The 25704-nt window shown below is 37.4% G+C and overlaps 3 protein-coding genes across 6 annotated transcripts; all 3 read left to right on the forward strand.

The window, feature by feature from the left end:
- Positions 1-595: 595 nt before the first annotated feature.
- On the forward strand, positions 596-3626 carry LOC122833708 (elastase-1-like). Its single transcript, XM_044121511.1, has 8 exons — positions 596-700; positions 926-1023; positions 1137-1237; positions 1866-1991; positions 2148-2284; positions 2364-2506; positions 3260-3409; positions 3507-3626. Exons 1-8 carry the CDS (start codon positions 661-663, stop codon positions 3516-3518), a joined length of 807 nt encoding a protein of 268 aa, XP_043977446.1. The 5' UTR covers positions 596-660; the 3' UTR covers positions 3519-3626.
- A 1807-nt stretch (positions 3627-5433) lies between these two features.
- LOC122833706 (deoxyribonuclease-1-like) lies at positions 5434-10579 on the forward strand. 4 transcript variants are annotated; one of them, XM_044121508.1, is made up of 11 exons: positions 5434-5561; positions 6407-6493; positions 6635-6729; positions 6947-7024; positions 7164-7276; positions 7755-7867; positions 8518-8672; positions 8878-8974; positions 9070-9139; positions 9535-9580; positions 9695-10579. In XM_044121508.1, exons 2-11 carry the CDS (start codon positions 6413-6415, stop codon positions 9852-9854), a joined length of 1008 nt encoding a protein of 335 aa, XP_043977443.1. In that variant the 5' UTR covers positions 5434-5561; positions 6407-6412; the 3' UTR covers positions 9855-10579. The 4 variants fall into 4 exon arrangements, with proteins under 4 accessions (XP_043977443.1, XP_043977441.1, XP_043977444.1 ...); XM_044121506.1 differs by having other exon boundaries at positions 5435-5561; positions 9535-9619; XM_044121507.1 differs by having other exon boundaries at positions 5493-5561; positions 6121-6493; positions 9535-9619.
- Positions 10580-16125: 5546 nt separating this feature from the next.
- pck1 (phosphoenolpyruvate carboxykinase 1 (soluble)) lies at positions 16126-20216 on the forward strand. Its single transcript, XM_044120843.1, has 10 exons — positions 16126-16264; positions 16520-16804; positions 17266-17450; positions 17546-17749; positions 17866-18053; positions 18138-18300; positions 18390-18614; positions 18747-18878; positions 18976-19071; positions 19189-20216. The coding sequence occupies exons 2-10, from the start codon at positions 16581-16583 to the stop codon at positions 19644-19646; spliced, it is 1875 nt and encodes a 624-aa protein (XP_043976778.1). The 5' UTR covers positions 16126-16264; positions 16520-16580; the 3' UTR covers positions 19647-20216.
- Positions 20217-25704: the final 5488 nt, after the last annotated feature.

The raw sequence follows: 25704 nt of genomic DNA on the forward strand, positions 1-25704 counted from the left end.
AAAATTTGAAATGATAGAGGATTTTAATAATTTAACATGAAATAAACTGATTGTAAAACAAATAAAATCAATACATTTAGTTTTCGGTTCTGGAGGTCTACATGTTACATTTATTGTTTATTTTGCCAGTATTTAACTAGCTAAACTTTGACTCTGTGAAACCTGATCCTATAAAATGTTTTACACTTTTGTATTACTAAACATCTAATCACAAACTTGTATGCTATTTGAATTTTAGATTATTTTTGTTCACACATGCAAAGTGAATAAATGCACAGTCACAGCTGCTGTTTCTCCAGTATCTTTGAGAGGGACATATTTCCAAGAAGTGAAACACTGCTGTGTCACAGTTAACTTTAGACTGAAACCATGACAAACACACTGACACATCGACCTTACACTGAAAGATAGAATATATTTAGAAATATCCATAACCTTGGTGTCTCTGTAACTTTGTAGCTGGAACTTTTTCTGTTTGATATTTTCCATCGCTGACCTAATAAAGAGGCATTTTCCATTGGACTACATGAAACGGTGCGTGAGACAAACCACAGGTGCATTCATGGACATGACTTTCCACTCCGGGTCAAGGTCTGGTTCGTGTATAAAAGACGATAGAAGCATTCGCTCCTTGCAGAATTGTTCTGACTTAACGCAAACATGCTCAGGATTCTGGTGTTGACATGTCTCGCTGCCTTGGGTAAGAACAAAGCATGTACTCTGAAAAAAATAATAAAACTAATTTGTTGCAGTTAATTTTATTAGTTTCGCTCAATTACATACTGTCTGTATGAGATCATTTACTTTACATAAGTAGTAACTTCTATCTACCAGCTACATCATTTCTTGCTACCTCTTACTGTTTTTGAAATTATGGAAGAATTTCTGTGTCAAGTTCAGCTTGTTTTTTTGTGTCTTTAACCAGCGGTGGCTGAGCTGGAGCATGAGCCCAAGTACCTGGAAGACAACTTGCAGAGAGTTGTTGGAGGATCGGTTGCTAAACCTAACTCCTGGCCCTGGCAGGTAACACACCGCTGATGCTACTAGTTATATTTAATGTGTCTGATTTAAAATGGAAATCAAAACAAAATTACAAAAAATTGAAGTATTAAAGCCTGCGTTCATTCTCTTTTCAGATCTCTCTTCAGTACCAGTCTGGCAGCTCCTGGTACCACACCTGTGGAGGAAGCCTGGTCCGTACTGGCTGGGTGATGACCGCTGCTCACTGTGTGGACAGGTAGCATAAAGAGTCCTACCATGAAAATGTTCATGGTTTGGTGCTTACACTTTTATTTGTTCTTATACAATCCAGTTTTTATAAGAAATTGTCATTTATTTAGTTGTTTTAAAATGTATCCAGCTTGATTACACTTCTCACAACTTTAGAAAGTGCAAATAACAAAGTTTAAGTTAATTCATTAACTATGATATCTCACAAGAAATATTTCTTTCATTGCAAACTTTAAAATGTTATGAGTTAGTACCGCTCAGAATACCACTGACTATGTTTAATAAACTTCCAAGGTGCATACAAAAATTGTTTGAAACAATATAAAAACTATAAAATAGGAGAGAAGGATTTATTTTAAAAAAGCTAAAGCTCAGGACAAATATTAAAAACTATTTTACTACAGTTAGATTCAGGTACAGAACAATTGTTGTGAGGAGTTAAACTATTGTTTTATTCTATCTTTAAATATAAGAAAATGTATAAAATAACTGATCAGGTTTTCTATTACTGAATGAACTTGTTTTGTTTTTTTGAACATTATGTGTTCTTTCCTTTTGACTTGTGTATGGAAAAATTTGAAATGACTAAACATAAATCTATACTGACTACTTTATACTGTTTTTGTGTTTTGTAGTGCAAGAAACTTCCGTGTGGTTCTTGGTGAGCATGACCTGAACGTCAACGGTGGAACTGAGCAGGTCATCAGTGTGAGCCAGAAATACATCCACCCCAGCTGGAATTCAAACAGTGTCTCTAGTGGGTGAGAAATGTCTTTACAACAGTTACAAAATAAGAAAACGTTTAATTCTGGGCCCACTGGGGGCTGAATGTGACTCTTTTAGTCTAAGCTTCAATCAAACATGTTTTTGTAAAGTGTCTGGGATCCATACTGATAGTTTTGCTTTCTGTATTTCAGATATGACATCGCTCTGTTGAGACTGTCCTCCAGCGCCTCCCTGAACAGCTACGTCCAGCTCGCCTCTCTGCCCCCATCCGGCCAGATTCTGCCTCACAACAACCTCTGCTACATCACTGGATGGGGACGCACCTCCAGTAAGTGCAATTGCACAATACTGATATTATTTCCTATTCTTTATGCTAAAGCTAAATGCATCATGTTCCTATTGATCAGCTGGTGGGAGCCTGTCTGCTAAGCTGAAGGAGGCCTACCTCCCTGTGGTGGAGCATAAAACCTGCTCCAGCAGCGGCTGGTGGGGCAGCACCGTGAAGACCACCATGGTGTGCGCTGGAGGTTATGATGAGGCTGGATGCAATGTGAGTCTGTTTCCTTTTTTTCCTCTCATTCTTTATTAATACATTTTGACACATAGTTTGACATTTCAGGCTAAATAGATACAAGTGGTACTTTTTAAAAAAGTGCAGTCAATCAATTAAAAAATGGGTTTAATTAATCACACTCTAGTGCTGTTATTAAGTACTTAAGTTTGAAGTATAAATCTGCACGTTTTCAAAAAATGTTTAGGAAGATGTTTCATTGTCTCAAACCAAATATGTCTGAAGACGCTCAGTTTTTCAGGTTTTTACATTCAGCAATGTTAAAATGAAGTCATTTAATTTTAAACATTAACAATAACAGAAATAAGACAAAACCAAAAACTATTATGCTTATATGCAGTCCTGTATAATTGTCTTCAAAGAACTAATGTCATTGATAAAAGGTTATAAATTTTTTATCAAACTTGATTTTTTTTTTTTTTTTTTTTTGTCTAGTTTTTCAAAAATGGCATGCCATCTTCCAGCCAGTTGCTGGGGGTGAGCAGTTTTCCAGGACAGTAAAATTCTGACATATCAATAAAAAGCTAAATCTCAAAATTTACAATGAAATGCTCAGTAATACCAAAAATGGCCACTAGAGGGCAGCTGTCATGTTCGTCACACAGCTCAGAAACACTGGGATTGATTTCTGATCATTTCTTTTAGCTTTACATGGACAATGTTTTTGAATTTGTGAGGTTCTGGGGAGCGGGACTCCATCAAACTTCAACCTTTCTGTTTTTTAACTCTCAGGGTGACTCTGGAGGCCCTCTGAACTGCCAGGTTAGCGGCAAGTACTACGTGCACGGCATTGCCAGCTTCGTTTCTGGCCTGGGCTGCAACTACTATCAGAAACCCACCGTCTTCACCCGCGTGTCTGCTTACATCAGCTGGATGAATTCAGTAAGTGTTAACCATCCAGTGTTTTTACCATAATTATTAATGACTCAAAAAGATGGACTCCTACTGAACTTTTACTTTTTCTCTTTTTCCCCCCCAGATCATGGGTTAGGTGTTGCTGAATGCCAAGGTGCTAAACTGACTTTGATCATGTTGGCATCTAAAGAAAAAACTATTGCATTTGTCTCATTCTCCACAAATATAAAAATATCACAATAAACTTTGTGTGAAGGCTTGTTTTTTATATAAATAACAGCAAGAAAATTTATGTACCTCACAAGGGTGAACAAAATACTTTTTTTTTTTTTTTTTGCATTTTGTCCTATTAGCAATCAATTTCGCAATTGCAATGCTTCCATTAAGAAAGAAACATAATTAAAATAAATAAGTTTAATGTGAAAATCCATTAAAAACATGCCACAGTATCATCCTCCCTGCTATTTTCTTCTTCATGCCAGTGGCAGCAACCAGTTGATCATGTGAGGCAAAAAAAAGGTGTTTAACAAGGAGCTAAATTGTAAACAAACAAATCTTTATTGTAAGTTTAGTGATCAAACAACTCAGGACAAAAACAAATGCAGCACATGACAATATAAACAAAATGTTCTCTTATGTAAATAAATTGCACTTGTAGAGTCATGGTCTCTAATGGGGAGACCATATTATAAATTCATAGTCATTATTGCACATAGATAAGAAGTTATGGCAACAGGTGGAAGAGGTGACATCCAGGATGTGAAGTCCTGTGAATTAATACTTGTTCATAGCGCCAGGTGGTGTACAGCATCATGAAGTTATGAAGAATATTACTTTCTCAGAATACCAATAATATTAACAAGTTGATTGTAAAATGAATAATCATACTGGGTTCTGTCACACAAAAAAATCAATAATTAAATTATTCACATTGACACTGATATTGGTTAAGTGATGGGGCTGATTAGATCTACTGGATGAAGATCGTCTCTTCCTCTACAAAGGTAAACTTGTGGGTAATTTGGATTTTCTGTGTTCCTTAGTTGACTTTAGGGAAAGTCTGGAAAAGAGGAAGAGAAATAAAATCTAAGCATGTTATAATGAAACCACTGATTGTGTGGTCCGCTAACAGTACTGTATCGTCTCTGTGCAAATGGGATGCGGACCTTAGTGGGCCTGGTTCCCATGGCAACGTTTCTCTGGTGCTGCAGGCAGGGATTATCTGGAATATCATCCTGACAAGCGGGACGTTTGTCTCCTGCCACTAACCAGGAATGTTAATGCGTTTTGAAAAATCTCAAAAGGACAGTCTCTGGAAATAAGATTATTTAGTTCAATCTAAATAACCCTTTACAAACGTCTGAAGGCATTTTCATCAGACTTGGTCCAAATAGTAAAATTATCACACCTGTGTATGAATAGGAATGCTCAAGGTCAGTTGTTTTTTTTTGTTTGTTTTGTTTTTTTTTGTTCCGCACATCAACAGTTCAAATTAACATTACAGAAAACTTTAAAAGCACATCTGAAAAAGTCTTTGTGTTGCCGATGCCCTCCTTAGAGGACAATTTCCTGTCTTGTTGCTACGCAGGGCAAACATGTTGTTAATTTCCTGTTTTCTAAACCAACCAGGAGGTGACTCACTCCATCAAAAGCACGCATGTTTTATTAGCCATATTTCCCAATATCAAACAAAAAATATGAAGATTCCCCTTACCTTAAATACACTAACAAAGGCAGGAAACATGAGTAGCGTGTGATGGACCATGAAGGGAGTGTTTCAGTTGGAAAGCTTTTTGTTGCGCTGCTTCTGCAGTGTCTGAACTAAAGGGCGTGGTGATTTGTAGCAGAAAAATCTGCAGGCATCCGTCCTTTTGTTATTGCTCAACTTATAATTCTTGATGCAACAAAACTAAATCATCAGCAAACATCACGCTAATAACTCCTCTTTAATAATACAGTTGCTAAGCTGTTGCAAGCTACAACAAAGAACCTGTTCTGCCACTCCAGGAAGTTCCAGCATGTTAAGGCTCTGATAGGTTGACGGGCAGACCAGACAAGCCTACAAGGCACAGTCCAGTGAATTTGTGGTATTTTCCACAGTGTCGTTTCCTTTTGAGCAGCAAAGCTCCTTCCCGCACTTTTTGAAATTCCTCTGACTTTGATCCCCGTTACTAGACTTGTAAGTATTTTATTCTACTTACTTCATATTTCAGATTTTGTCACTACTTTACAAACGGAAAGTATTTGTTTAGTCTGATTTTGAAAGTGGAACATTTCTTATATCATACTGTATGTCCCATCCTCTGCGTCCTCCGATTCTGCTGTTCAAGTGCATTTTTATAAAATAATTTCTAAAGTTTCTTTATGAACTTTTCATTAGACTTTCTTCTGTTATTATTCATTTTGATAGTTTAGGAAGAACGTTTGCTATATTCCATTTTCTAAGCATTATTTTCAAGATATGACTTTCAGATACTGTTCTTTTAATGAAGAAGTTGTTTAGTTTGATATTTCTCTGGACTTTTAACAAGTTTAAAAAAATTGAGGCCAACTCCTTATCTAACATCATGAAATATTTGTGCTTTTGTAAACTTCAGGTTAAATTTGCATCACAGTATAATCATATTGTAACGATTCTGTGTTTTAGTTCTGCTGGGGTCCATATGGTTATTTGTATTTGTTATAAGTTGGATTGTGATCCTTTTTGTTATATGTCCCCCTGTCTGTCATGTGGGCAGGGGTTCGGTGGAGCGGGAATACCAGGACCAGAAGCAGGGAGAGTTCAGAGGGCAGTTAGCAGTGGGGCTATCAGTAGAGGGTGCCAGTTTGTAAGAGGCGTGAGCTGCAGCCTCAGGAATAGCAGCTCGTACACATTTCAAATAAACCCTGTTTGGCGGGACTACATCTGCGGCGTTGGCGTCATTACAATATTTATATTTATATTCAGAGACATATTAATGTGTGTGTGTGTGTGTGTGTGTGTGCGTGTGTGGGCGTGTGTGTGTGTGTTTTTTAATAAATGAGATTAAAATGAAAGTCGCCGCCTTCAATGCGAAGAGACTGGGAATTCAAAAAGTCAAAAACAAAAAAGTCTACGAATACCTTATTAAGGTAAGAAATGCTTTTCTTTATAGTTTTCATTTGAATTTAATTGAATTATGACAATGAAATGGGAAGTCACATAAAAAGAAATGGAAAAAAAGAAAAACATGTAATGAATATATTCCTATAAATGCCATACATTTCTCCTAGATCATCTCTCAGTACAGCATAGTGTTCATACTGGAGGTGATGGATAAAACTGGGGAGGCAATGGAGTTGTTACTGGAAAAGCTCGACTCTGCAGTGTGAGTGTAACTCATAAAAAATAAAATGCAAAAACCTAAACATGTTGGTTGTTTACAGCAAAAATTTGACAGATATGGATGCATGAAAACATTTTTAAAAGAGAGATTTAAGATGATCTTGCAAATATTTTGAAGAAAATCAAAGCAAAGACATAAAAATATAATAATATTGTGATAATATTATAAGTGAATGTTTTTGTATGTCTGTTTCCAACAGTGGTGATAAATATAAAATGATCTGCAGCTCACCTCTCGGCAGAAATGTCTACATGGAGAAGTTTGTTTGTTTTTATAGGTGGGTCACATAAACGAAGAGTTCTTTCATGTTTTAGAGACTGTCAATAACATAAAAGAGTTGAAAAACTATCATGAAAGTATCTTCATCTTACATTACAGTCATCTTACGTCTCTCTGCGGCCCTTTGTGTGTTTCAGAAAGGATGAGGTCAAACTAACGGATCAGCATCAGTATGAAGACAATCAGCCAGGGGACGAAGACGCTTTTGCCAGAGAGCCCTTGATTCTGCGCTTCTCCTGTCCTACCACCGGTCTGCGCTGTTCATCTAATGATTTCATTACACCTTCAGCTGATGGACAAACTTGTAGCTCACTTTTCAGTCAGCATTTACTAGTTCTGACAGAACAAATATTAGAAATTGCTGACAGATATATATGTATATATATATTCTTTACCAGGGTGCGGCCTTCTTTCTTACATACGTATTACTACTATTATTATTGTTATATGTAATAAGTTTTTTGCATCGTTAATACTTTTCTTTTATCTTAAAACATCATGCAAGGTAGCAATAATTTCATTATTACTAAAACAGATTGGTTGCTGCTATGGATTTAAAAACAAATCCACATAATCACATCTGTATCGTATGCTATCATCTGTTGATTGGGACTTCAGAAACAATGTTCAGTATTTGAAAATGTCAAATCTATAGTGTAAGCTTTTGAGTTTAACATGTGCATAGGAATTCAGTTTTTTCAGGATTTCTCTCTTCCGTCCCACAACAGTTATTAAAGATCTGGTCCTGATCCCGGTCCACACCCAACCAACTGATGCTGAGAAAGAACTGGATGAGCTCTGTGATGTGGTCAAAATCATGAGAAAGAAATGGGAAACCCCGGTAAGGATTAAAGATTGGTATTCAAGTCAAACTTGAAAATGTGAAACTAATGAGGTTTTCTTCACATAAAATGCTTCCTTTAGTTAAGTACAAATGAACTTCACATTGCAAAAGAAGAGACAAGTAGAAAAATGCATTTGATGACAATGTTTCACCTTGCAGCTCGATGGCTCTGAGGTCCAATCCTCCTTGCATTTCACCTCACAGGCACCAATAGAAAGCTCAGGTCACTTTGTGGCTTAAGGACCAAATATCAGATGAGATTTTTCAGGCTTTATTAAAGATTAGCACAAATTTCAACCCCACAAATATTTATGACTACTTCTCTCACTCATGGCTACTCAGCAGAATAGCCACAAATTCCCATAATGAACATAAACTACAGCAGGGGTGGCCAACCAGACAAATACCACATTTTTTACCAAGTTACCGCAAAGAGCCACATCATATGCATGGGCACACATGAACATCAACCCATCCCTTCCTCATACTCATACTTTTGCTCAGCCAGATTTATTGTAAATTTCACACACTATTAGAGTAACAAAAACAGACTAATCACTAATTAACATAAATCCTACCCATAATCCCTCACTGAAGCCACATGACAGTCAAACACAGCATGATAAGTAATGGCTTTTCCTTTTTAGAATATCATGATTCTGGGAGACTTCAATGCAGCTGGTTCATATCTTTCAAACAAGAAGAAGAAAAAGATCCGCATCTCCTCTCCTCCTTTTTATTGGATAATTGGCGACAATGTTGACACAACAACTAGTCACTCTAACGAGTACACCTATGACAGGTGAGGCGTTTTCTTAATAAATTCTTTGAATTTATTATAATTTATTAATAAATTCTTTGAATTTATTATGTGAATCTTTATGGTTATAACATAACAACAGACATATAGTCAAATTTATTATTTCTTACATGTATTAATTGGGAGGAATTGGATGTTCTAAGAACCGCACTCTGACTAAACACTGTGATCCGTTTTGTTCCAACAGGATTGTGGTGTATACAAAGAAAACGCAAAAAACCATCGTCCCCAACTCAGCCAAATCTTTCAACTTCCAGAGAGAGTTTGATCTAAATGATGAAGAAGTAAATTTAATGTGCACAAATATAAATGTCCTCTATCTGACAGAAATGAGTTGAAGCTTTTAAATATCAGGACACTGTTCTCTTTGGTTTTTAAGGCTCTTCGCATCAGTGACCATTATCCTGTGGAGGTGGAGCTGAAAACTGACAAATCTGCAGTAAGACAAAGTAAGTAGGCTACTCTGACAAAAAACAGTCCAGGAATCAAATCAAATTGGCTGAAATTTTTACTGTTAAAGACAAAAACAACTAAATAAATTTGACTTTTTATGTGATATTTCCATCTTCATATTCTCAAGCTAAGCAAGGTTTAGACAAAAAAATGTCTATAAAGGATTAGTGCTAGACAGCCAAGTGTCTTCATATGTCAAAGAAACATTAGAAACACTGTAGTGTGAATCTGGCTCAATAACTGTCATGTAACCAGGTGAAAAAATAAAACAAAGACAAGTACTTCCCTCTTTTAATGTGGTTTCTGTATGTAAGAAACTTTAACTTTTTCTGTCTATGTGCTCATTTTAACTCTGCAAACCCAAACTGTGACTCTGCTCTCCACCAAACAGCTACCTCCACCTCAAAGTCTGACTCTGAAAAGTCCGACTCTGAATGGTATGATAGTGAAACATCCTACTCGCCCGACTCTGAATGATTAATCCCTCATTAAACTTTTTACATGATTGATCCCTCATTAAACTTTTTACATCTGCTTCATCTCTGCTAAAGGAGCCATCATGCCGCTGGTTTTCAAAGGAATATCGGTCAACACTTCGTACCATCTTACTGGCGTCGAGGTCAACAACCCGCCTTAAACCCCATTAGATATCGGCCTCCAGCCTCCCAGGCATATATTGGAGGTTTAGATCAATTATTTTTCATAAAATAATTAAAATAACAGTTAACAAATGAGGAAACACATCTTGGACCTTTGTTGATTTTTTCTTTCTAAAAAAATTATTTTTAAAATGTCTGTAGATTTTTGGTCTTCCTGTTAAAAACATATTTCACTACATGTAAAAAAATAAATAAAAATTGTGTTGGTAATAAAATCTTCTTTGTTTAGTTCAAATAATCTGTTAACCATTTTAGAAAAGCTCTTTAATGTGCATATTTTTTCTGCTTAGAAATATAGATCACTTATTTAATCACTTAAATATTATTTGTGCATGTTTCAAGTGTTAAAATGATTTGTTATGATTTTCCAAGGTGTTTCATTTCTACCTAAATATAAATTTTTATTCAAAGACTAACTTTGCATGCCCAAGATTTTTCTGTCTAATTTCTGATCAACTACAGAATCAGAGAATATCATTTTGCAGGATTAAATCAATTTAGCAGGGAAACTCTTTCGCATTAGCATGTAAACTTTATGATTTTCAGAAGTAACAAAACAATGTATTATATTTTTATATCCTGGTGCAATTTTGTGTTTATTTCATTGGGATCTCACAAAATAAATAAGTCTCCTGGGACTCTGCAGATTAAAGTTTCATCAAATCAATACCATGAGGAATTCTCATGTTTTCATGCCCTTGTTTTCTTCATATGTGCTAAATGGACTTTTGTGTATCTGTTCTCTACAAAAAAATAAAACACTTTTCTTAATTTCAGCCACAAACATTTCTGCCTCATTCCATAAAGATATTAACTATAAAAAAAATATCTTGGTGTTTCTGAAGTTGTGCAGCTCATTTTCTCCACTGGATGTCACTGTCAACCTTTCAGTGAATAATCAATAAATCTCTTTAGGTCTCTAGTGGGTAACAGTTAACATTATTCATTTCATTGGGTCTAATTGTTTGCAACCTTTATTTAACCAGCTGACTCTCTTTTTCTAGAGAAACCTGACCAAGAACAGCAGCAGTACACCGACTATTACAAATCAGAAAACCACAGATATCTAAACCCAATTAAAATACAAATATGGACAAAAAAAGAAAACGAAACAAGCACATCCAAAGAAGTAAAATTAGGACTAAAACACTACTTAATATTAGTCAAAATATTTACCAAATGTGCCTTATTTCAGTCTTTCTGCAGTTGATTCCAGTTTGATGGAGCAGCAAACTGGATGAATTTTTCCCATGATCAGTGCGACTCCTAGACACAGTTAACATGCATTATAAATGTGAGTTTTTCTAACTAGTTTTTTTTTTCTGGTAAAACTTAAGTTTAATAGTCTTGTGAAAAGGCCCTTTTGTTTGTGATAGCAATAAAGATAAGGATTTTACAGGATTTATTCTAAAAGAAGAACCTGAACTGAAATCTAAAATAAAGTCATGAATATTTTTGTTATACTCTGTAAATGACTACTACATAAGGTCAAAATTGTCCAAATTACAAAATAAATTCACAAACATGCATGTCCTAATAAAAGTGGGTCTCTCTATGTTATCAGATGTGCAGATTTACGTCACCGCTCTTGGTACTTTACCCTCCTCTTCACCAGCTGCTGTTTGTTTCAGAGATTCACACACAGCAGTTCAGACTGATGGCTGCTGCACTTTTATCTGTTTTTCCTCTTTTGCTGCCGTCACTCTGGTAACGCACATAAAAAGCACCAAAGGTTCTCCAAACATCATAATGTGACAAACACTTGTAACGCACTTAAAACCTGTAGATTCTCAGTCTCATCTTATAGCAGAGCACATCAAATTGTATGATGATATAACAATGAATGGGTCCTAAACCGCTGGGAACCACACCGGTGCTGGGACATGGCTGGATTAGTACCGGGCTGCACAGCATCACTACCTAAAGAGAAGACCAAGTCAGCTATTTCATTTTAAAAACCAGTGGAGTCCTTGTGATTTAACCAAAGAACTCCAGAGGTATTAAAGTCATATTTAAGCAGAGCAGGAAGACAAGAATGTGACAGCTAACATGGAGGACCTGGTCCAGCCCAACACCATGCTTCTGATTTTGTAGTTTTATCATTAAAGCTGCAGTACATAACTTTAGTAAGAAATATTTTTTCACTTATTTGTTGTAAAAAAAAAAAAAAAAAGTTAGTGCCGTTAATCACAATCTCATGTGGCGCTGCTCATTCTTCGTCCTTCGTCCCTCATTGCTCTGCTGCACTGCAGCTAACAGAGACTTTAGTGAATGCTGAAGCTAGTTAGCATAGCCACAGATAACGGCGGATAAACAGTAAGTTGTTTCTTCACCATTAGCACATTTAGCAGTGGGTACACGAGGATGATTGAAAGCACCAAGACCCTCCTCCAGGCTTTGATTGGTTGTTTTTGATTGGGTGTATTTCTTCAGACTGCAATAGTAGCTTGTAGTAGGTCGATCTTTTCAGATTATTTGTCATATATTTTATCTCTCTCTCTTTCTCTGCTTAAAAAGTAATTTGAAGTAGTTGAAGTATATAGGTACAAAATGTAAAGAGGTTAGACTGAAATGGTAACATCACAATACAGAAAGTGAGTAGAAACTGCTGAAGACTTTGAAAGCCTGCTTCTTTGGTGAATACAAAGGAGGAAGGGCTGAAATGGGATTTGGGAAATGGACTCTGTGAAGGAAACAAGGAGTCTGCAGACAGGATGCATCTGATGAAGATGTCAAGAAAGGCCTGGTGTTTCACTGGTTGAAACAGGAAAAACTGTTTTTCCACCACTAGCACTAGGGGGGAAAAAGGTGAGGTGGTTAATCTTTTATCTGTGAAAGTGAAAGCAGTAGTGAAAAGTGTCTCATGTCCTAATCAAAGGAACCGATGCTGTGAAGGCAACAAGTACAAACCAGTTAGGGGTGGAAAATACTTGATAAGTCCTGTCACCTAACAAGTACCTTTTACTTTTTCTTAATTTTTGAAACTAATTTTTATATGAGATTTAGAAGTAAATATAGCTAATGCTATTAACAGTTAGCAGGGAGTGTAGATTCAATGTAGTTCTTTAGAACTGCAATGCAATATAATTTCAAATTTATGCTGCAGGAGAAAATACATAAAATCTTTAGATTTTTATTTTAACAACCAATTTTTATTTTGTGTGTGGATGAACACATCATTGAATGAATGACTGTAAGAACTTGTTGCTTTTGTTAAACTTTATCTAATTTTTTCCCTAATTCTCCTTAAAAGTAAATCACCGACAAAAAAACCCAAAACTTAAATAAAGACTGATGCAATTTTACATTGCAAGATAATATCCATTTCATCATTTGTTTTTCTTTTTGCTCACACACAGGCACATATCTTACAAAATAACATTATCTTTTGCTGAGAAAGCTGTTCAGTCAGCAATACTGTATTGATGTATTTTGCTCTAAATAAATCAAGCTCCTCATGGAAGCACCAGTCAACTCACACACACACCGAACAACCTGGTTGGAACCAGTTCCTCTTGGGAAATTGATTACTCTACATGCACTGCATTGTTTCCATCGCTCACTTTGTTTCACAGTTTAGGATATAAAACTTCGAAGCAATAGTAAAATAGCTTAGCTTGTGTTTATTCAAGCCAAGTTATCTAAATGCAGAAATCAAGTTTGACTAAAAATGTATCTAACTGAGGGCAACTCAGGGAACTCGGGTAATTAGCTTGCATTGTTAAAGCTATTTGGGAACCTAGCTGTGTGGTTAAATTAAATCAGTAATCCAAGCTAAATGTTCTGAATCCTCACAAAATCTGTAATATCAGTGAGACTTTATACGACATGAAAATGCAATATCACCTCACATGGGGTCACACGCGGATCATGGCTGAAAGAACGAGATTCCAGACACAAGCTGCCGCCCTCCTCTGTAGGTTGGTTGGACTAAACCAATGACTTCCCAATAACTTCAGAGAGAAATATGTAATAAAGCTGCAAATTCCTTCAATTTTCTTTATTTCTGGGACTTTAACCTGGGAAATCTATTGCGTTAGAGGTCTACTGCAATTTGATGACAGATTAGGGGAAAATGTTTAAACAAATATAATCAAAAACAAACAGAGAATTATGATCCTTGTCAGAATGAATCAGCTAAACTTGCTGTGAGAAAACAAGAGACTGCAAATCTGAATAACCAGAAGGGCCAAACTAAACAAAACTTTAAATAACTCTGCATTTACTGAGCACCAACTAATTTCAGTCAGAGAGTAAACACTTTAATTACCGATGTGCATCAAGCAGCCGTACAAAGATAATGAGGGTTCAATTTAAAAAAAATTTGCAAAAACGTGAATTGATCTAAAGTTGAGGCCAAATGTTCTGTGATTTTGGTGAATTGATATCTATAGTACACTGTGTGCCTGTTCCAGATCCAAGATGAGCTGGGAGGAATCGGAAAGCTGCCTTTCTTTAATTCATCCACTTTGTGAAATAAACCAAAGTGGATGTTAAATTAATCAAGTTGCATGATAGCTCTGTCACACTGGGGAAAAATTTAACAATTTAAGTCTTTGCCAGCTCAAAATTGACTATAATCATGTATAAAAACTTTAAATGCAGTAGACTTTAATTAGCATCCAGTATATGGAGTTATGGAGTAGTGCTAAACATAAAAATGAAAAGGTTAGATTGAAATGTGCAGACTGTCCTAGTTTTATAATCTGCCAGGAAGTTATTGCTGCTGTTAGTGCTGCTCATAAAACAGCTTCAAAGAAGGTTTTGTGAAATCATAAGTGCCTCTATGACACATTTTCTTTTTCCATCCATTCATCTTTTTTGCCCAGTTATCAGTTTTAGAAACTTGTGAAGTTATACTGAATATACTGAATATTGTTTCTGCCACTGTAGATTTTTGGCAATAACTTAACTGTATTTTAAAGTTCATCCTAAAGAAAATGGCAAATGTATTGCATAATTCATCAGCAAAGTTAAGTGTCTACTTGAAAGTGGAGATTTAGTTAGTTTTTGCTTTCAGTCTTCAGGTGTCTTAGTGTTAAGGTTAAAAGGAAAAACAAAAATCTCAAGAGAAGCAACTGTTTTTGCCCACACTAGAAAGGTCAAGAGGTCATTTCCAAACAACTTGGACGTCTCTTATTCCAATACCAGATCCACTGTTTGCATGTTTAGGTTGATATACTTCCTAGCTGTAGACATCACAAAAAGTTCATGGCAAAGTAAGACAGTATTTAGAGACATTTTGGTAATCCAAGAGCTTGTTCTCAGATTCCACAGGCCAGTTTGCATGTTGAACTGTGAGTTTCTCTCAAGATAACATCAAAAAGTATGAAGGCTTTCTGAAATGAATACAGCAGCCAGGAATCTTGGACAACATTTTTAGATTAGTAGTTGGCATCAGTAAAGGCGACACATATTTGAAAGATTAGAAGGAAACGACTAAACATCAGTAAATACTGTATCAGCTCACTGCTGGCAGCATTTGACCCAAACCCTGATCTAGAAAGAAGTCGGGTTTCTGTAGTCTTCATTCCTCTGTACTGTATCTTTGCTGGAACTTTTGCAGGTCCAGTAAACTGTAAAAGTTTGCTGGAACACATCAAACTTAAAGATGACGTTAATCAAATGCAAACATCTCCTCTGTTAAAACAACGACTATATCCCTCTTTATCTGCAGGTCTCTGTGCAGCGCATGCATGTGCACACCAACCCCTGACTGGACCTTTAACTCAACAAGCCCACAGATGTTAGCCAATACAAAAGAGGCCAGCCAAAAATGTTCTTAACGTCACACTGCAGACTCACGACAGTGAACCCTGAACTTGCATCACTTACAGTGCCAAAGTTCAAAATCTTTTGCTGCAGCAGCAAGTATGAAGGAAGTTATTGAATGTTAAATATCTTAGTCAGGTTAAACTGACTTCTACAGAAAGAATAATTCACAGGAAAAAAAAATGTGTTTGACTCACACAGAAAACATTTTCTTAAGGAATTTTAGATATAAAAAAGACATTTTGCTTTTCACCTAACACTAAGTTGCCAATATATGTACCATTCAAACAAGCTCATCTCTCAATTAATTAAAAACATCACAGATTATAATTGCCTTAATTTGCAAAAAGCTGACGTCTCTTCAGTCTGAGATTTGAACACTTCATCATCATTCATCTGATACCAGGGAGAACCGGTTCTGTGAAGATGACATGACGTCCTGTGTCTAGTTAATAATTATTCAGTGGCATGCAACATTCTGTCATTTCAGGAGGACGAGGTCATGCACACACCTCCTTGCACACCCCCGTCCCTCTCGGAGGGAGATCCCAGGGTATAAAAGGAGCGAACTTTCTCCAGAGCAGACACAGCGGACCAAGAGTCCTAACGCAGCCGAGAACAGCCATCACCGAGAAGCTTCAGCTGATGAGGCCAAGCTAACAACTCCTTGCTCCCAACAAATTGTTGAAGGTAACTTCAAAACTCTGTTTTGCAGCTCTTGTATACATGGAAGGATGAGGGAGACATAAAATGATATGTTACTGGACGGCATCAGAGATGAACCAGAATCTGAACAATTGTGACGTTTTCTGTGTAAAAAGCTAATTTTTATCTTCTGTATCTCTTTTTTCTCTTCATGATTTTATCTTTTTCCCATTCCCTTTTGTAAACTTTCTTTCTTTCTTATTTTACTTTCCACTACTTTCTCCTCACCCTTCACTCCAGACATTCTCTCTTCTTTTCTCTCGCAGTCTATCGACTTGCTGTTTCTTCAGACTTCTTCACCATGCCTCCTCAGATACTGTCACAGAACCAAAGCGGTCTCAGGATCCTGCAGGGCGAGCTCAGTGCCCTCAGCCCGGCCGTCAGAGAGTTTGTGGAGACCAATGTGACCCTGTGCCAACCCGAGTCCCTTCACATCTGCGATGGCTCGGAACAGGAAAACCGAGCCATCCTAACTCAGCTGGAGGAACAAGGGATGATCAAGAAGCTCACCAAATATGAGAACTGGTAGGTTGATCTGAAGCATTTAACTAGGGATGAATTCCTTCATGTGAAGGATTTCTCTTTGCAGGGTTTTCTAATTTGTTGCAAAGTGCTGCAGAGAAATAGGAGCTTAACAGTTTTAGTCAGATTTTTTTATGACTATAGCTTGAGTTGTTTTTGGAGCAAAGCATCAGTGGAATCAGTAAAGTGTCCAGTCATGTTGTTGATGACAGCTTGCATCATCAGCCTTTAGCAGTTGGTTTGACTGATGATATTTTGCAGTTTGACAGACCAGAAAATCCAGTTAGTTCAGCTAATTAGAAGTGTTTACCAGCAGCTGAAAAAGGTGCAGATGAAAATGAAGAAGTTTAATATCTGTAAAACTTGTAGCTTTTTTGTTTTAGGTTCTAAAATGAGACAGAAGAACATAGACATGATTTGCTGTGAATTTGTCTTTCTTATCGCTTATATTTCTAATTTTACAGCTGGTTGGCTAGAACAGATCCAAGAGATGTGGCTAGAGTCGAGAGCAAGACGGTAATCGTGACTCGGGAGCAGAGGGAAACGGTGCCCACGCCACTGGGAGGTGGAACCAGCCAATTGGGGCGTTGGATGTCTCCGGAGGAGTTTGACAAAGCCATGGCTCAACGGTTCCCCGGGTGCATGAAAGGTACTACAGTGATGAATGTGCATTTTAAATCAGTTGATGAAAGTAAATGAAAGAAAAGGCAATTGTAAGCAATCCTTTTACCTTTCTGTCTTCAGGGCGCACCATGTATGTGGTTCCCTTCAGCATGGGCCCTGTCGGTTCTCCCCTCTCTAAGATTGGTGTCGAGCTGACTGATTCCCCCTACGTGGTGGCCAGCATGAGGGTGATGACCCGAATGGGGAAGACTGTGCTCAACGCACTGGGAAACGGCGAGTTTGTCCGCTGTTTGCACTCCGTCGGCTGCCCTCTACCACTTAAAAGTACGCCACAAAAAGTTTACCAAACATGTATTAATATGCTACTTTTTCATTATCCAAATGTTCCTGCAAACCAAAATAATTCACGTCTTTTAAAAATGCTTTGACTTTCTTTTCAGAGCCCCTGGTAAATAACTGGCCCTGCAACCCTGAGCAGACCCTCGTCGCCCACATCCCAGAACGTAGACAAATCATCTCATTTGGCAGCGGTTACGGCGGAAACTCCCTCTTGGGAAAGAAGTGCTTCGCTCTCCGCATTGCCTCACGCATTGCCAAGGAAGAGGGCTGGCTTGCTGAGCATATGCTGGTAAGCAACAGGCCCAAAAATGGACTGAAGCCATTTCCAACAGCTTTTTCAATTTGAAGAAGACTAAATGTTTCTCCTGTTCAGATCCTAGGCATCACTAATCCTGCAGGAGAGAAGAAGTACATGGCAGCAGCCTTCCCCAGTGCCTGTGGTAAAACCAACCTGGCCATGCTCTGCCCAACGCTGCCTGGCTGGAAGGTTGAGTGTGTCGGAGACGACATCGCCTGGATGAAGTTTGACAACCAAGGTGAGAAATCTTTCACTGGCCATCAGCTGTGGAAAACTGAAATATCATGAACAACTATCAAAACTAACTGATGTTATTCCTGTTCTTAGGCAACTTGCGTGCAATCAACCCTGAGAATGGATTTTTTGGTGTTGCACCTGGTACATCAGCTAAAACCAACCCCAACGCCATGGCGACCATTGTTAAGAACACCATCTTCACAAATGTGGCAGAAACCAGTGATGGAGGCATTTACTGGGAGGGAATGGAGCAGGAACTGCCTGAGGGAGTCACACTCACATCATGGAAGAACAAGCCCTGGAGTTCAGAAGACGGTAAGAAACTCACAGGATTAAAATAAGATCAGAACAGATTTCATAAATTACTTAGATATCCAATAAAAATACAAACTGTGTATCCTGGGTGAAGCCAAAAGATAAATAACCGTCTTGTCTTTCTCTCTATAGGGGAACCCTGCGCTCACCCAAACTCTCGCTTTTGCACCCCAGCAAGTCAGTGTCCTATTATTGACCCACAGTGGGAATCACCAGAAGGAGTCCCCATTGAAGCCATCATCTTTGGAGGCAGGAGGCCAGAAGGTGAGCAAAGATTTAGTCAAGAGAGAGGAGTAAAGATGTAAATTGGCAGCACAAAGCAAGAGAAGATTAGCAAAGATATAACTCTAAATCTCTTCAGGTGTTCCTCTGGTGTATGAGGCCTTCAACTGGCAACATGGAGTATTTGTTGGCGCAGCAATGAGGTCAGAGGCCACTGCAGCAGCTGAACACAAAGGTCAGTGACACTGAGAAGATCTCCTTTTGTCTTTTGGGTATTTTACAATCTGCAACCCCACAGAAGTGAAGTAAAACCACACTTACTCACAACATTTCTCATTTTTTCTTTACCTAGGCAAGGTAATCATGCATGACCCCTTTGCCATGCGACCCTTCTTCGGCTACAACTTTGGCCAGTACCTCTCTCACTGGCTGAGCATGGCCGACCGTCCCGGTGCCAAGCTGCCCAAGATCTTCCATGTCAACTGGTTCCGAAAGAGCCCCAAAGTTGGCTTCCTCTGGCCTGGCTTTGGAGACAACATCCGCGTTTTGGACTGGATGTTCAGGCGAGTGGACGGCAATACCGGCGCCATGCCTTCCGCGGTGGGCTACCTGCCCTGCAACGACTCCCTGAACCTCCAGGGCCTAGAGGGAGAGGTGAACCTCAGTGAACTGTTCTCCTTGGAACATGAGTTCTGGCAGAAGGAAGTGGAGGAAGTGAGAAAGTATTTCACCACACAGGTGAATGATGACCTGCCCAGTGAGGTGGGCCATCAGCTGGAGCTGTTGCAGCAGAGGGTGAAGCAGATGTAATGAGGAAGAAAGCATGGGTTAGGTATTTTAAATGGAAACTACATGGGTGTTTCCATTTCATATACATTTATGATTTATCAATCATAAATGTATGAAATTTGAAAAGCTAGTTGGAATTTTTAAATATTTCTTCATAAACTTTCATTTCACAACCTTTATAATTAATCCTTCCTTTAATACTTTTCCATGTTGTTTTCCTCTGTTACCTAGCAAGAAATATCTAATGATGATACTTTTTGGCATAACTAATGTCCTCCAGAAATATTTATTTTCCATCCATATGATGTTGTAGCAGGACTGTGTATTTAAAACCAATTGCAATATGTTGTCCTACTCCGTGTATGTCTATTTAAAGGTAACTTATTTGAGATATACATCATAGTTTCATAACCATGTAATTGTATATGGTCCTTTTTATGACTCTGTTCCCTATTTAAAGGAATAACCGTTTTCTGTTCATGTTATTCGATGTCTTAATTTATTTTTATACAACACTGGTGACGTTTTGTTCTGTTTATTATCATTTGGATCTCTTAAATGAGAAGACGGCAATAAATGCATTTGAATATATATTTGTGATTCTGATTCATTTTTCAATGGTTTGGCCATGATGGCTTTCCTCGTTTTATTGTTAGGACATCAACAAATAAAGCACAATTACATCAAAAAATATTTTACAAACACACAAACTCTGCAATGTACTGAAGAGTAGCAATTAGCATCATCTGAAACAAATGATTCAAAAACTAAGACAACTCAACTAAGTATGTTGCTCATTGTTTTGTAAAAATCTGAAATAAAAAGAAAAAAAATATATTTCACAATCTCAGACAAAAAACATTTTCAAAATTCTGATATTTTAAAGACCAAGACAAAACATATGTATATATATATATATATATATATATATATATATATATATATATATATATATATATATATATATATATATATACAGTTCAAAAAAAACATTGATTAACATACAGAAGCTTAAGAGATCAGAGGATGTTAAAATTCAAAAATATGAAAAGTATTTAAAAGTCATCCCTTTCTTAAAACTGGTGTTTTTTTCTGTTCTCTTCATAAGCAAAAACATCCCAGATGAACATGGTGTACAAAACACCGGATCGTCGTCACCTGAGCTGTGTTTGTGGGAGGCCACATGTTTCTGTCCCAGTGGTCTCTGTGGTTTCACAACAGGTGGAGATAATGAAGGAAACACAGTTAATCATCACTTAGATGTTTTTGACTTTCTCTCGTATTCAAATTCTGTGTGCTGATAAAACTTCTGCTCTTTCCTGCTGCTGTAATCTGTTCCAGAAGGATTTTAAAAACAGAATACAAACAAGTGTAAGGTCCCTCAGGAACAGCTGCTGGCCGATTACAAGGAACTTATGGATGCAACGTTAAAAATGTCCTGCTCCACCTAAATGTTGTCAAGCTCTGAATGGTATTTAAGTTTTATCTTTTCTTGCTTTAGCAGGTGCAAACAAACACAGCTAAATGTTTTCAGAAGTGATCTTAACGTCACTTCATCAAATTTAAAAGTCCACACCTGCCAGCTCATTTGCTGCTGATCTAATCTTTAAGATGTGTGAATTTTCTAATGATGTTCTTAATACAGCATAGGCGTAACTTCCTGAAGGACTGGTGTGGACATGTCCCCACCAACTCTGCCGTGAAGGGGACAGTCCCCACCAATATTTCCTGAACCTTTTTTCTTTATGTGTCTGCATCTATGTAACTCTGCAGCAGCTGCACGTTGTATTCTAAGCATTATCGGCCAGGTAATGCTTTTTAAAATTTATTTATAAAACGTAAATGGCAAGTCCGCTCAGTGATCTAGTGGATTGGACATCAAGTCACTTACTGTGCGCTACATGCGCTGTTGCTTCACACTGAGTCAGGAATATCGGTGGTCGGGGAAATGACACAATCAAGAAAAGAATCTGAGAAGGGGACGCAAAGTTTTGAGATTAATTGTCAACACTAGGACAGCAAGATATCAAGGTCCAAAGGGATCACATTTCACAGCTCAGTAAAAAGCTTTAATTAAAATATATATATATAAAGAAAGTGGAGAGCAGGTTGTGGAATCAGAATCACATGATTGAAAAATGCAAAGTTTGTACTGATAAGTATGCATTTGGTTTACACAGAAGTTACTTATTGTTTTGGAAATGTTTAATAACATTTTGATTGTTATAGAATCTCATGTTGTGGATGTTTTTAGCACTTGCTAAAATCAGACAATAAAAGGCAACTATGTGATAATTCTTCACAAAAAATATGACCCCCTGGCCCCCAGGCCCCTGCTCCTCTTCATCTCTACCAACTTGCAACCCAAAGTTACACCCCTGTAATACAGTATGTGATTAAAAAAAATCTTTTACATGAGCTGTATATCAGTTGCAAAGTGGTATAGTTGCATGACCTTTCCCCTACATCTTTAAATGCCAGAACCTTGGTTAGGATGTGTCTAAGTAAGTAAATCTTCACCACTTTCGAAGAAAAATCTCCCCACTGATTCTTTTGGCAAGAAGACAATTATTTTGTTTAGATTATGCTGACAATGATTTACTTGTTTTTCTGCCATCTGCAGACAATCTGAATGTTCTTGTTTTTCAGATGCCTTATCCAAAGAAATAATTACCTTGCAAGAACGTAAGCTCATAATCTTACAGCATAACCCAAACATGTTTTTGTGCTCAGCTCTTATCACATTTTCTGTTAACCGGATTATCTGTGAATTTACACATTTGTTTCAGTGTACATTTTATGTCTTCTGTTCCTGTTTTCTAGGTTTTTAAAGCCTTGTTATGTAACGTGAAAGATCAATTACTCTGAGCATTTTTGCAACAGTTTTGGTTTTTAGAAATTTTATTGCCACACCAATACAATGTATAGTGTATATATATTTTCTCACATCATTTTTAATTCTACTCAATCTAATAAAACAGTAAAAAAAAAAAATCTAAATTATTTTTTTTTCCAACACACTGTGAGATCTATAGCCTGATGAATGTAATATTATTATTTTTCTGAGCAAAATAATTATTTCATGATCAAACGGGGACATTATGACAGCCAACGTCAGACTGCCATAGGCCAACTTTGGCTACAATGTTGTAACTTCCCACCACCAGTGTGCCAATCTGTTCTTGTTAAAGAGCTGTACTTTATCTTACCGTATGGTAAGGGCTTTAATTTTTTCTCTATTGAAATAAACAGGAGGTGAATCTCGTTTCCTCAGTTTTAGATGTGCAAATTGTGTTAATATTCAATATGCATGCATAAAAGCATCATGAAAGGATAATCTCAACTGTGAAAGTTGAGATTATCTCACAAGTGGAGTTGTAATTTCCAGTGAACATGAATGAACAAGCGAACACTGTTTCTAAGAGATAAATTGTTTATCTCTTAGAACAGTTTATCAGCTGCTGCTCAGATAAAGGCTTGGAGTCCAACATTATACAGTAAGACTTAGTGAACGTTGTTTGAACTGTGTTGAATTTAAGAAATGTTTCCCAATTTTCAAAGAGATTTTTGAGAGTTTTCCATATTTTGTCTCTCATCTGTTTTGGGCCTTCCTTTCCTTCCTTAATACTTACCAAATTTTAACAAAATCCACTTTGATAAAAAGAAAAGAAAATACTAGGCCAGTCAATGACAAGGCATCACAGACACACAGCACTACCATTGCAGAAACACACTCACCTCTAAGTTTGGTTACAGTAACTGATTAACAGTCTTATTAAGTCGGAGAACCCAGTGAGAACCAAATCATGTATGGTGACAACATGCAAACTCCATGCAGAAAGAGCCCAGGGTGAATATTCAGCCCCACCTCTCCTCACCCTTCTTGTGAACTGAAATGGGACCGAACTAGAAATACCACTCGTTGTCCATCACTACAAAAATGTAAAGTCTATCAATTTCCGGTTTTAAAACTCATTTAAAGTCAGGTTGCATTTCAACACCAATCCATTTATAGAGCCAAACTGTACAAACACCAAAAGGTCATTTTAGAAATCATCTCAGCAGATTTAAACTCACAGGTTGAATCAATGCTTACTGGAGACAGACTGAATGCAAAGTCGAAAGGTCTTGAAACGCGAAATTAGTGCACATACAGCAGCTTCCTTAGGAGAAATAGTGCATGTCTTGTGTCACATACAACAATTTACACAAAGTCTCGACAGCTAATTATTTCATTGTTCACAGACAGCTGAGTAATGGAGAACAGAAGGAAGGGAACAATGTGACGTTGTGCAATGAAAGGAGGACAATCTGCAGCGTCAAAGGTGAGTCCTTATCAGCTGCGTGTGTGAATGTAATATTTGCACAGCGAGCTGATAGAGCTGACACAGTAACACGGCCCAGAGGTCCAGTCAGACTCACCTCCAGTAAAACGTCAGCAGTGACGCTTCCTGGCCGTGGGCCGCTGGTGGTCAGAGCTCAGAGGGAATTCCAGACCATCCGTGGAAAAGCTGCAGCCAGAAAACTCCACACGTCACCAGCAGAGCTGAATCGAATCGCAGGTCCAGGAACACCGACTTCTGTACTCTCTCATGTTTTAGCCTTAACATACCTGCAAACAGAAAAATTATTTTAAAGTAGTAAAAAGTGAACTTATTTTTTTCCTGTCTGGGGTGAAGGTGAAGAAGATATTCTTCAATGTATAACACAAATGTTTTGTAAAACAGAATTTAAAAAGTATCAAAGTGCAAAATATATTTCAGTGACTGATATTGATAAATGTAGCATACATGGTTGATTCCAGCATTAAAATTGATTAAGACTCAAAATTGGCAACAAAGACACAACAGTGTAACAGCGAATTAGGCAGGTTTCAAAATCACAGAGAGAAATATTAAGAAATAATGTTAGAGCGGGTCACAAAAAGGATGAGCGACTTGAATTCATGCTCTGAATTCCTCTGTATTAAATTAATATTATTTATATTATAAATAATATAATCTCTGCCTATTTGGCAGAGATTTTGTGTGAAATTTTGCTGACAGTGTGACCAGAACATCTTCAAAAATCTGAAACTAAAAGTACTTTTTCAAAACTACCCAAATTCTGAGTTTTACAGCCGACTCAGCATGTTCAGTCCTCCTCTCTTCTATATTTGGCCAAGCAAAGTAATTTATTGGTGTATCTTTGAGAGACACACTTGACAGACATATCCCTGCTAAGAAAAGGTACAAAGTTTGTAAAATAACACACTGACTGATTTTTGATTGTCAGTGATCAACCCTTTTCATTTCATCATTTCTATTTTACAACCTGTAAGTAAATCCTTCATATCTCCATAAACACACAGAAGAGTATGAGGTAAGACAGCGGGGCGCCATGTAAGCTGCAGGACAGCAAAAAACTGGAATAGCCTGCAGTACGAGAAACTTGGCAAAAAGGCAAAACTGTAACACAAAGTTCACTGGAATCTACGTAGCAACTGGCTAGGATCCATTTGGGATCTGGGAATCATTCACGAACTGATCAGAAAGCTGCCAGGAGACAGACTGACGAAACATCGAAACATCAAATCCGGTGTGTGGCAGGTACGTCCTGCCCCGGCCATTTATTAGGTTATCGTAGGCAACTCTTACATTTAGCTCATCTAGAAAAAGACAAAAAAAAGGAAAGGAACTGATGTCTAACCAGTGTGAACGGTATTACAAGTTTGAAATCTTTTTTTCTTCAGTTTGAAGTTTGGGCAAGTCTTTCAACACAATTTACATGTTTTGCTTCCTAAAGCATAAGTGCCGAGACATTTCTTGAAGCTTTTTCTAAAACATTAATGATTTGTATGAGCACTGCATGTTTGACCTGAGGGACGTCTACTGGGACACAGAATAGAGTAAGTTTGATGGGTCGTCTTTCACTTAGTTAAAAAAATACTTCCTTGCTCTTGCGCAAGTAAAGCCATGACCCTGCAGTGGAAGCAAATCTCACCTAATGGCATCTGTAATGTTGAAGCTGAAAGTTGGGAGCTTTACTGAACTTGTCCTAATCCAATTCATTCCCTAACTGGGTTCAGAATTTTTTTTAG

Source organism: Gambusia affinis, linkage group LG07 (assembly GCF_019740435.1).
Source record: "Gambusia affinis linkage group LG07, SWU_Gaff_1.0, whole genome shotgun sequence".
Classification (NCBI taxonomy): domain Eukaryota; kingdom Metazoa; phylum Chordata; class Actinopteri; order Cyprinodontiformes; family Poeciliidae; genus Gambusia; species Gambusia affinis.

Bases quoted from the DNA above. Each gene is read 5' to 3' on its own strand.
- LOC122833708 (XM_044121511.1), top strand. From the start codon at position 661: ATGCTCAGGATTCTGGTGTTGACATGTCTCGCTGCCTTGG. The intron at 1,238-1,865 runs GTAGCATAAAGA...TGTGTTTTGTAG, and splicing joins GCTGCTCACTGTGTGGACAG to TGCAAGAAACTTCCGTGTGG. The intron at 2,507-3,259 runs GTGAGTCTGTTT...TTTAACTCTCAG, and splicing joins ATGATGAGGCTGGATGCAAT to GGTGACTCTGGAGGCCCTCT.
- LOC122833706 (XM_044121506.1), top strand. From the start codon at position 6,413: ATGAAAGTCGCCGCCTTCAATGCGAAGAGACTGGGAATTCAAAAAGTC. The intron at 7,025-7,163 runs GTGGGTCACATA...TGTGTGTTTCAG, and splicing joins AAGTTTGTTTGTTTTTATAG to AAAGGATGAGGTCAAACTAA. The intron at 9,620-9,694 runs ATTAATCCCTCA...TCTCTGCTAAAG, and splicing joins TACTCGCCCGACTCTGAATG to GAGCCATCATGCCGCTGGTT.
- pck1 (XM_044120843.1), top strand. From the start codon at position 16,581: ATGCCTCCTCAGATACTGTCACAGAACCAAAGCGGTCTCAGGATCCTG. The intron at 18,054-18,137 runs GTAAGCAACAGG...TCTCCTGTTCAG, and splicing joins GGCTTGCTGAGCATATGCTG to ATCCTAGGCATCACTAATCC. The intron at 18,615-18,746 runs GTAAGAAACTCA...TTCTCTCTATAG, and splicing joins GCCCTGGAGTTCAGAAGACG to GGGAACCCTGCGCTCACCCA.